General features: G+C 40.6%; 1 protein-coding gene across 1 annotated transcript; it reads right to left on the minus strand.

The window, feature by feature from the left end:
* Window positions 1–6,478: 6,478 nt before the first annotated feature.
* On the minus strand, window positions 6,479–11,650 carry LOC123082383 (uncharacterized). Its single transcript, XM_044504723.1, has 3 exons — window positions 11,567–11,650; window positions 7,932–7,988; window positions 6,479–7,521 (listed from the first exon to the last, which is right to left on the minus strand). The coding sequence occupies exons 1-3, from the start codon at window positions 11,580–11,582 to the stop codon at window positions 6,479–6,481; spliced, it is 1,116 nt and encodes a 371-aa protein (XP_044360658.1). The 5' UTR covers window positions 11,583–11,650.
* Window positions 11,651–12,032: the final 382 nt, after the last annotated feature.

A 12,032-nucleotide genomic window follows, 5' to 3' on the forward strand; every position in this document is an offset into this window, starting at 1 on the left:
TAATTGAGCTGGCTAGTAAGTGTTTCACGTAAGCTGCTTGCTGTGGGTTCGAATCCTATATCGAGAATCATTTTTCTTGACTAAAAAAATCCCTGTAAATAGGGTCTACCAATAGATCTAGCGCACAGAAAAAATCATGATGGATCCAATCCAGAGAGAAAATCACGAACATCAACGTTTCAGGGAAGTCTTTCCACTAAATGCGCCATCACATTAGCAACTTCTTCAGATTTTTAATCTCAAAAAAAGATCTACTACGCATTAAATTAAGAGATTTCGCAGTTTTAACAACTACGATGTCTGGGTGAGATGGTTAGTGTGGTGGCGTGCCGATAGGACGTCGGGGGTTCGATTCTCGTCCACACCCCTTTCTTTTTCTCGCTTCGAAGCTGTTGTTAACTGCCGTTCAATTCGGAATGAACGAGATCCAGATCGTTCGGATCTGATGCAAACTGCCAGTCGGCAGGAATTTAGCATTCTCGTTTGTATTTTGAGATGGAGGGAGTAGAATATAAGCTGGAATAAATTGCCCACTGCCTAGCTTATTTTAGAAGCCTAAGTTTTTTTAGAATCCTACTAATTAAGATTTGGTTAGTAGGCTTTTAAGCAGCAAAATTTATACTATATAAAGCTGAAAAAGCCACCAAAGAACTGGCCCTAATAACAATCAACAAAGCTAAATTCCTGCCGACTGGAAATCTGCAACAGGTCCGAACGCCTCATGCACCGTCGGATCCGCATCATGCGGCCACCTTCTCCACCGCATCTATCCCTTTCCCCACCGTATCTCTCCCTTTTCCCCACCAGTGTCCCCTTCCCCCGTGCTAGATCCACTTCCTTCCCGCGGCGAATCCACCTTCTCCTGCTCCCCAAGATCTTCCATCCACACCATGAAGGAAATGGAGGAGGTTGACCTCACCATGGTCGGGTGGTGGTGATGATGGAGCAGCCATCAGGAAGCTGTAGTGCCTCCCGTTCTTCAACGGCGTGAGCGAACCCATGGGACATCGACAGGGGCGATGTTTTTCCGCACGGGCAGGTGGTGCATGTAGTCATCGGGATTTATCATTCCCACAGCCCTCAATGCCCACGGCGGAGGCACCTTCTCCTCGAACCTCCGGTGCGCCCTTCAAGGGAGCCCGACTTGTACAGGTACATCCACAACGCCTCTGTCGTCGCCCGCTTCCTCCCCGACCTGCTGCTCCCCTCTCAGGTGCGTTTGTGGTGTTCGTCTCAATTCTTCGGCATGGGGGAGGTGTTGCGGTGAAGCACGAGTATCAACAGGGAACAGTGTGTGCGTGTGCGGCTCTCCATTGTCAGGCGCAGGGATGATGGGCAGAAATGACATCGAATAGCTGCTCTCTATGACCCCTTCCTCGACCTCTCACTGATGTTGGTCACTAGTGAGTCTCAATCCATCTTTTTTTGCAAGAACATATGTGCACTAAACATGCTTGTTGAAATGACCAGTGTTCATGACTACCCAATTATCACTTTCTTTGTTGCTTCACATTGTGTGGTTGTGACTGTTGAAACCTCAGTCTGTTACATCAGAAAACAGAGGATGTTTCATACATGCCTTTCAGCTAATCAGCCACATACACAAAGAGAAAATATTAATCAGTTATAGTGATGTCCACCATATGTAGCAACAACTTGCTTGTCATCCACTGTGTCTTCCTATTTTCCTTAGTTTGTTGAGGAAGAAGAGAAACCCGGTCCTTCGAAGAAAGTGCTTTTTTTTGTGGGATTAGTGTGTATGGTGTATCCAGTGCTTGGTATTTGCTAGTGTGGCGACACACAAAAATAGTTACCATCTTGTGGTTTATAGTTTCCACCATGGCACCGGTGTGTTTATCAACATGGTTTAGCAGTGACCACGGTCAACGGGGCATCTTGTGTGCTATGAGATATTTTTTTAGCAGTGTTGAAGATCATGTGTGTTTGCAAAAATAATGTTTCTTAGGTGTAGATTTTTTTTGTGTGGCTCAGTGCATGCCCAACGCACTAGGTTCTTAAAGACATGAAGATGAAGCAAGCTTGCTTCACAATCTGATTTGTTTAACTATTTCTTTGTAGTTGTACAAACATTTTTTGGTAACGCTCATATAATATGATGAGTCATTCTATTTCTCTTTCCTTGGCACATACATCAATTTCGACTAGATCACAATCATGTACCGTGCATTTTCCATATCCCAATGGCCAAACAAAGGAAATTGATGGCTGTTGCAAACATGGATGAATCACAAAAGAAGCGCAAGGCACCAGCGGTGGTGAGTGTATAACTCATGTTATGTTAGCCTGTTTAACTCATTTATTTACGACATGGTAGCTCAAACTGTTTTTCTTGATAAGTTATATTGCTTCGGCCTGATAACTTATGGTGTGTCAGCATGTTTAACTTGACTGCTTCAGCACTCATATTTTACTTCAACTTGATAGCTTGTACAACTTGAGTCAGATAACTATGCTATGTCAGCCTGATAACTTTTAGTGCGTCAGTATGAGAATATCCGCTTTGTTAACCTATTTAACTCATTTTGTGTTTAATATGGTGACTTAAACATTGTTTCTACCTCATAATCCATACTGATTTAGCCTGATAAGTTATAACATGTCAGCATGTTTGATTCGAACCACTTTCAACCTGATAACTTATGCTACTTGATCCTGATAATATTTTTTAGCGTGTCAGCATGATAACATTCACTTTCTTAGCATGTTTAACTCATTCTATTTTTAGTATGGTAACTTAAATTGCTTCTACTTGATAATCCATACAGCCTGGTAAATTATACCGTTTCAGCAGGTTCAACTCGAACTGCTTTCAACACTTTTATTTTACTTCAACCCGATAACTTATGTTACTTGGGCCTAATAACTTATAGTATCTTAGTGATAACTTATAGTGTGTCTGCACAATAACTCACATTCTGTTAGCCTTTTTTCAACATGGTAATTTAATTGTTTCTACCTGATAATTCATGCTACTGTTGCATGTGTGGGTGGTGCTCCATTTCCAGGCGTAGTGGTGGTGGGCGGAGGAGAAGCTATTCTCTGAAGGAGGGCATCAGCAGCATGCTCAACACCCACGTCTCCATCCTCGACCTCTCTCTCAGGTTTTTGTCATGAATGAGACTTGATCCTTTCTGTAAGGGCATTTTTGTACCACAAATGCTTCCTGAAATGATGAAGTGAGCATGACTACTTGGCAATCACTTTTCCTTTGCTGATTTTTTCACCTCACATGGATGTGGCTGTGCCAAAAGCTCAAATTGCTTCAACAAAAATAATAGGGGGTTGTTCCTTTGACAACCGCCTTGAGTTACTCGACAAACTGTACAAATCAGAAATTGACGACACGACGCAATAACTTGGTTGTGATCATTGTTCTGTTTAGTTTGTTTAGGAAGAAGAGGCATTCCACTATTTGGTAGTGTTTTATTTTGTGTGCAAGATGGACCATGTACAAGTGTCCATGATCCATTAAAAGTGTAGGATTTACGACCTCCACTGATTATGATTAACAAACACCATTTATATTTCTATTCCCTGTTGTCATATGATACTTTTGTTTTGTGTTATTGGAAATTAGGGGTATGGAGTGAGGTTGAGGAAAACGATTATATGAGATTTCTTTCTGGACCAGCTGTGTTGTTCTTTGTTTCCTGATTTTGTGGTAATGTTTTAGCCTGTTAACTTATACTATGTTTAGCCTGGTGGCTTCTAGTGTGCCAGCGTGATAACACTCAACATGTATTGAAATTTGCATCACTTTGCTTAGCAAAATCTGTATGATTTTGTTTGTAATGTGTTAGCCTGCTTGACTCTTTTTTCAGCATGGCATTTAAACTGTTTATCTTGACAATTCATATTTTTAACTCGAATTTGTTTCAACTCAGCTTGAGCCCGATAACTTATTCGATGTTTTAACTCATTTTATTTTTCAGCATGGTAATTCAATTGTTTCTACCTGATAATTCATACGTTTTTGGCCTGATAATTATACCATGTGTAGTAGTTTAACTTGATCTGCTTCGAACACTTTAACTTTACGTTCAACCTGATAACTTATGCAACTTGATGCTGATAAATTATAATATGTCAGCATGATAGGCCGTGATGTGTCAGAATGGTTAACCTGGACTGCTTTTTTCAGCAATCATATTTTTACTTCATCTTGATGACTTATGCAGCTTGAGCCCGATAACTTATAATATACTCTGTATCACCCTGATAAGTTCAAGTATGTGGGCATAATAACAACCACTTTTGTTAGATTGGTTAATTCATTTTTTTTCAGAATGGTACCCTAAACAATTTTTACCTGATAATCCATACGATTTTGGCCTGATATATTATATTGTGTGTAGCAATTTAACTTGTTCCACTTTCAATACTTAATTTTTTTACTTTCAACCTGCTAACTTATGTAACTTGAGGCTGATAGTTATAATATGTCAGCCTGATAAGTTGTGATGTGTACGAATGATTAACGAACTACTTTTCAACACTCATGTTTTTACTTCCACTTGATTATTCCTAGGGTGTCATGATAACAATCACTTTTATTTCCCTATTTAACTCATTTTGTTTTTTAGTGTGGCAACTCCAATTTTGTTTCCACATGATAATTCATATTGATTTAGCTTGATAAATTACATTGTGTCAGCATGTATAACTCTAACCGCTTTCAACACTTATAATTTTACCTCAACCAAATAACTTATTTAACTTGAGCCTGATAAATACAAAATGTCAGCGTGATAACGTGTGATGTGTTACAATGTTTAACTCGGACTGCTTTCAACACTCATGTTTTACTTCATCTTGATGACATAGGCAGCTAGAGCCTGATAACTTCAAGTATTTCAGCATGATAACACCATTTTTTTGTTAGCTTGGTTAATTGAATCTATGTTTTTCAGCATGGTATACTACCTAATAATTCATATTGTTTTTAGCCTGATAAATTATACTGTGTGTATAGTTTAATTTGATCTGCTTTCAACAATTTATTTATACATTCAACATGAGAGAGCTTTATGCAACTTGATAACTTATATAGTGCCCGAATGTTTAACTCACACTCTCTTAGCTTGTTCAACTCATTCTTTTTTTCCAGCATGGTAAGTTAAATTGGTTCTACCTGATAATTCATACTGCTTCGGCCTCATAACTCACACTGCTTCAGCCTAATAACTTATAGTATGTCAGCATGCTTAACTCTACCCCTGTGATTTTGTGGTGACATGCATATGTGACCATATCTCTAGGTTTGTCGGATGTCCCTGAAGGGACAAAATGGGCGACCATATCTCTAGGTTTAGGAAGAATTTTACATAGTTAGCAGATTGATTATGCTAAATTATCGCCATGGCATGACGCAGGTTACCCAGCTTGCTAGGTAGCAGCAAAAACACTACAGTAGTGATGTAGTTACGTGGGTGGTTGTGGTAATATCTAGTATTCGAATTGATAATTGTCCATGAGTAGTTCAAACAACCGATGTAATGTTGCCAGTAAAAAAACATATGAACAATATGGGTAACTCGGGTAACTCTTTACAGAATCAAGTGATAATATTCGACCTATAGAAGTCATTGAAACATTGCCAAAAACTTCTAGTTTAATTTGATGCCTGATAAGTCCGGTGTGAATAGGTTGATAACTTATGTAGCTTATGCATATGCATGGTAACTTTTGACAAAAAAATCATCGAAACATACCAACATGGGATCTAGTTTCGAAGATCTCGTCGTGACAATTTTTTTATGTGAAAACAATTTTTCAATCGGATCAACGGTTTGAGCTACAGAACATTTTAAAATATGAATTTCAGAGGAATCTTGGCTAACGTCAGCAATTTTGTCTTGTTCATAACTAGTACTGGTGAGCGAATGCATGCAAACTTGCGCTGGAAATGGCATCGCATGCTGGCAGGGGGCAATCGTTCAGTAATGAAACAAAAGACCGGGTTTACGATCGTGTGGATCTAATGCTTAGCGTATAGTCGACTGTTTGTTAGTCGCGTCCAATAATAATTACTTGGTTGGCTTGTAGTAGGCAACGGCAGTGTAGTAGGTCTGCAGCACGGTCAAGCCTAGCAAGACCGCGGAGGCGACGAGGGAGGTGGTCACCCAAGGGTTGGTCACCAGAGCGGCACGCCACCTGGGCCATCTCCCTCTGTGGTACCTCATGACCTCCTCCATCACGTCGGCCAGGTGGTTGCGGTTGGCTGAGGTGCGTGCCTCAGCGCAGAGGCGGCTGAAGAACCCCGTGGCGGCGTATTTCCTCTCGTCGTTCATGCGGTTCACGAGCACCCCGCTCTGGTGGAGGAGGCGCACGTCCTCGTCCATCTTGAGGAGGCAGTCCATGAGGATGGCGTACATGGTGATGCGGCCCGGCGTGAACGGGTAGGTCTACTCAAACGCGATCAGGTTCCGGAACAAGGCCTCGCTGTAGTCAAATAGCTTCAGCGGCGGATCTCCAGGACGCCTCGGTGGAACTTCAAGTCGAGGAAGCTGGTGGCGGTGCCATCATCGCGTGCACGGATCCGAACGCCAGCCGCGTCCAGATCCTTGGCGCTCGGCGCCCACCACGTTAGGTCTGGCGGCAGCGCGGACTTTCTCTGCGGGGGCCCCTGGCCGCGGGTGGAGTCACGGTGCCAAGGCGAGGAGCGGGGGAGGTCGATGGAGAGGTAGAACAGGTGGAGGAGGTGGTGCACGTCGTGCCTGGCGATGGGCGAGGCGTGCAGCGGGCGAGGATGGAACGAGCTAAATAGCTGGAGGCCGTCGTAGAGGAGGATGTCGTTGTCACCGTCACGCTCGCCATCACAGATGTTGCTCTTGCTCTTTCTCCCCAGGTGCTTGAACAGCTTCTGAATGACGAAGAAGGGAACCTGGTTTCCAAGCACAAGTAGGTCGCGCTTCACGGTTCCCCAGACCCATTTCCGGCCGATTAGCTGGGCCCAGTCATCGTCCTCGTCGTTTCCTTCCCTGGAAGATCTTTTGGCCATTCGGGCGTACTTGAGCAGGCGTTGGAGGATGAAGCAGCCGTCGAGAAGCACATTCGTCGCCAGCTCCTCGTCGCTCGTGTCCTTGGAGGACGACATTCTGTTGTAGGAGGCACGAATTCGCGGCAGGAGCCGCGTCATCGTGTCCATGCATTCGCGAAGCAGCGGCTCGTGTACCGCCGGCGACCAGGCCTCTGACTCCGATGTCCCGGCAGCAGCAGGTGGGTGCAGGCCCCCTACGATGAACTTGCGGACGCAGCACCACTTGTAGTGCTCCAGCCGGGCCATCCTGTCCGTTTTGCGCTTGCTGTCGAAGAGCGGGCCGATGCAGACGACCTTGGGGATGTAGGCGCCATTGCTGCCCTCCGTGAGCTCCTCGGGGACCTCGCAGATGCTTGGCGGATCTGCGAACCGTTCAGGAATCGCTATGCTCACATTCTCCACAGTCTTCAGGAGTTCGCCGACGCTCTCCTCCTTCTGTCGGCGGTTCTCCTCTTCATCAACTGATCATTTGATGATCCGTGCATGCAGATAGCCAGTAGAGGTCATTAATGGTTGCAAATGTGACACCAAGTCACTAAGCCTGGTCGTATCATAAGCAGTATCATATCATAACCGGTATCATGCATGTTAATTAGACTTTTTTTGAATGATGTGGCATACAATTAAATGAGAAGAGAGATGATGTGGTCATATTATGATACTGTATTATATTAAATGTTATACTACTTTGCGCCATGCATGACAATTAATAAGACAACCTAAGATACTAACTTATGATACTATGCATTACAGAAGTAGTATCATATACTAGTATCATGTATACAATCAGCTTAACTACAGCAAAATATGCATTCAAGATTACATTTCGATTACTTCGAAGGTAGTAATCTCGGAATGAATTATTACGTACCCTGCACTTTGGCTCGTGGAAGAAGAGGTATCGGTTCATCAATGTCAAATAATTCTTCTGCAAAGCACATGGCATGAGAGTAAATAAGGTCTCATTCGTAGCCTGGTACTAAAAATTAATCTATATCAATATAAAAAGACTTAAATGGGCAGATCCAAACCATCTTGACCGTCAAATCATGTTATCTAGCGGTTCAAATCGCTCCAATATTCAGTACCAAACACGTTTAACGCTCTAATTACCCACCACTTCCATTGGTTATAAACATGTTTTGACTCAACGCTATCCCTTGAAATCTGCCATGTAATTAATATCTTACCATTCCCGTGAAAAGGTAATTGATATCTTACCAAATACCAACGTGCAACAGATATATCTTACCTAATATAACGTGCAACTAATATCCTACCTAATATAAACGTGCATTGCATGTACATTATTACTAGTAATATAAAAAGGATGTGTAAAATTTACAAAAGTATCTTTTATTGGTCATATCTACGCCGACAGTCCTGACAACGGCCATTCGAATATGCTTTTCTATTATTTTTTAATTTTAAATCATTATTTGTTTCAATTTTTTTAAATTTCATTAATTCAAACATGACTTACCTAAACTGAAACATATGTGAAGTATATATCAATTTGGGGTAAAAATTCCACAGATTATGAATATCCACTTTGTGTCTGTTTTTGAATAGGTTAAAAAAGTGACCTTGTGTACTTTTGCAAATAGGTCATTATACTTTGTAAAAATCACAAGTACTTCATACCTGCATGGATTTTGACAAACTTTATATGTTCTTAGATCAAAATGTTAAAAGGATTCTGTTGGTATACTATGTTTTCAAATATGAAAACTAACTGAAATCATGTTTGCTTCAAATTGCGTTGAAAATGGCGGGCATGACCGTTCTATGTAGGGGTGGAATCTTGCATAACTTTTGTTGGATATCTGACGACGTAGCTACTTGTGTACATAAAAAAATACTTTTGAAAGAAAATCATAATCAAACTATGAGGCAACTCTAGTTCGAATTTGACCCGGTTCTTGCTGAATCAGCTGAAATCTGTCAATTTGAATACAGGTGGATGGGGACCTTTTGAGTGGCAACCATTTGGTTATTTGTACATAAAGTGTGGTCTAATATTTCCGAAAATTGATGTGGTACAATTTTGCAACAAATTTTTGTAGGTTCTTCGAAAAAACACATTGTTGGCACTCTGAAAATGAAAAATAATTTTTGTGTACAAAGAAAAAAAAACTTCATTCGTCAACATTTATTTGTCATTCTAAGATGCACATTTGTCCACAATATGAGATAATCTGAACAAACTATGGCATGAATGTGGCCATAACATTGGTCATTCGGCTTGAAAGCCATAAATCTTTATACATGATAGCTTATTTCTGAGAACCTTTTTTTAAAATAATTGTTGCATTTAAAGTTTATATTTTTCTAGCAAATAGGTCACATATAATGACACAATATGAATGTTTTTATTTTTTTGAATTTCTTATGCCGATTTCAAAATGCTTTCAAAATGGCGGGCACGACCGTTCGTAGTTAGGGGTGGAATCTTGTAAAACTTTTGTTGAATCTTGGATGAAAAAGCTAGTTGTGTACCTATGAGGCATGAGGAAACTATGAGGCATCTTTAGTTTAAATTTGACCGGGTTCCTACTAAGTCGGCAGCAATCTGTCAATTTGGCGAGAGGTGGGTGAAAACCTTTTGAGTGGCAACCATTGAGTTATTTGTACATAAAATATGGTCTAATATTTCTGAAAAATCATGTGCTCCAATTTTACAACAAAGTTTCTGTAAATTCTTTACACAAAAAACCTTTTTTGGCACTCGAAAAATGAATCTTTTTGTGCAAAAAATTGCAAACTCCCTCCGTCGACATTGTCTGATATTCCAAGATGCACACTTGTACACAATATAAGTTCATTTAAACAAACTATATCATTAATGTGGCCATAACAATGGTCATTTGATTTAAAAGTCATGAATCTTCATATATGATAACTCTTTTCTGAGAACATTTTTTAAAACAATTGTCGTATTTCGTGTTTATTATTTTTTTCTTGTAAATAGGTCACATATAATGACATAATGCGAAGGTTTTTCATTTTTAACTTGTTATTACAATTTAAAAATGCATTCCAAATGCCAGGCATGACCGTTTGTAACTAGGGGTGGAATATTACAAAAAATATATTGGATCTATAATGAAATAATTACTTGTGTAGTTGAAAATGATTTTAAAAAAAATCATGAGCAAACTATGATGCAACTCTGGTTCAAATTTAACCTAGTTACTTCTAAATCGGAAGAAACCTGCCAATTTGACAAACCTTTTGAGTGGCAACCATTTGTTTATTTACACAGGCAATGTGGTCTAATATTTTTGAAAATTGTTGTGCTCCAATTTTGCTACAAATTTTGGTAGGTTCTTAAAAAACTTATTTTTAGCACCCAATATTTTTTATGCAAAGAAAATGAAAACTTTCTTGGTCAACATTGTTTGACATTCCAAGATGCACACCTGTACACAGTATGAGATCATTTGAACAAACTCCCTTTGTTGAATCATGTCTTTATAATTGCATTTGTAAATTGCTAGCCTTTTTGGCTATTTATTTTGGTTCTCGTCAACTTGTCGATGGCAAAAGATTGCCACTAGAGCTCCCAAGCGACGCCTCATGGCAAACCTAAGATGGCGATGGCATAGATTGATGTCGGCGTAGGTTTGCCACATGGCGCTGGCAAATACAGGCCCGTGTCCGGACGGCGGCAGATGGACGGTGCTGTCTATTTTCTTTGCCAACAAGTACCTATGTTGACGGGGATTCTATGCCGAGGGCTAGCCGACTAATGCTGAGGGAATCGGAGCCGGCGGTTGTATGCTAACGGCCACCATCGGCATAGGTTTATGCCTACGGCTTTGGGCCGTCGGCATAAAAAAGATTCCAGTAGTGCTTGGCGGAGTTCGGCAGAAGCCACTAATCAAGGTAACTGGTATGTATATGAGGCTTCCCTAAAAACAGTTTCTATATGAGGCCTGCAATTTGGCGGAATGTTGTGGGCTGCGGGCGTTTTAACACTTTCCAATCTTTCCAATTTGGCGAAGACATGTTTTAACACTCATAACCATAATTTGTGCTCTTGTGGCCATGCTACGCATATCTTGGACTCTTAGTAACGCAACGGCTTCAAGTAGTAATATAAAAGAGACTATTGCATCCTTAAATAAATAAATAAAAGAGACTATTCGGATAATCCTCTAAATAGCAATCCCCGTTATCCCATCCACCTACTCACACAAGAGCCCTTGTTAGGTCATCTCATATTCATGGGATTCGCCTATTGGATCTTCCATCAAAGATTGTTTGACATCGCAAGAAAAACAATACAAAAAACATAACATATTTGAGTGGATTGAAGAATTTCCTGCAAAACATAGTGCAAACGCAGTCTTTAGGAAGAAATTTCTAAGAACGTTTTCTTAGTTGAAATTTCTAAGAACTCTAATTCTATGAATAACGGCATACATAAAAAAATCAAAAGGAAAAAGTACTGTGAATTCCCTTTGAAAAATGAGCTGTTAAACTGAGTAGAATGATACTTACGTCCTCCACCCCACATATCTTGATCTTGATAGTAACTGGTACGTGTATCCCCAACGACTAGAACAGGCAATGGAGTTTATGTCTCCTGCTGTAATTGGAGTGAAACTATGCGTACATATATAGAGAGTAGAGATGGCGAGCTCGCGTGTAGAATAAATTCTTTCCTTGCTGATAACAAAGTGCACAGGTGCTAAAGACCATGGAATATATTATTAGCCTTGTTGACACGGAAGGTCTTTGCTTAAAGAAACAGATAGAGGTGTGTCACAAAACCCGCAGAAAAAAGAAGAGAAAAGAACACGTGAACACCAAGCTTTTTAGGCGTTTCTTTTTCCTTTTCAACGTCCACTGCATCTAGGAAGCTCATGTTGCATTTGGATCGCTCCTCGCTTGCCAGGAGCAACAAGACAACACACTAGGGGGCCGTCGTGTCGGCGAGGATTTTTCTTTTTTTGCTTTAAAAATA

This window comes from Triticum aestivum, chromosome 4A (assembly GCF_018294505.1).
Source record: "Triticum aestivum cultivar Chinese Spring chromosome 4A, IWGSC CS RefSeq v2.1, whole genome shotgun sequence".
Lineage (NCBI taxonomy): Eukaryota > Viridiplantae > Streptophyta > Magnoliopsida > Poales > Poaceae > Triticum > Triticum aestivum.

Excerpts from the sequence above, each read along its gene's own strand:
- LOC123082383 (XM_044504723.1), bottom strand. Across the intron at positions 7,522-7,931 it reads TCCACGAGCCAAAGTGCAGG|TTGATGAAGAGGAGAACCGC; the intron begins GTACGTAATAAT and ends TCAAATGATCAG.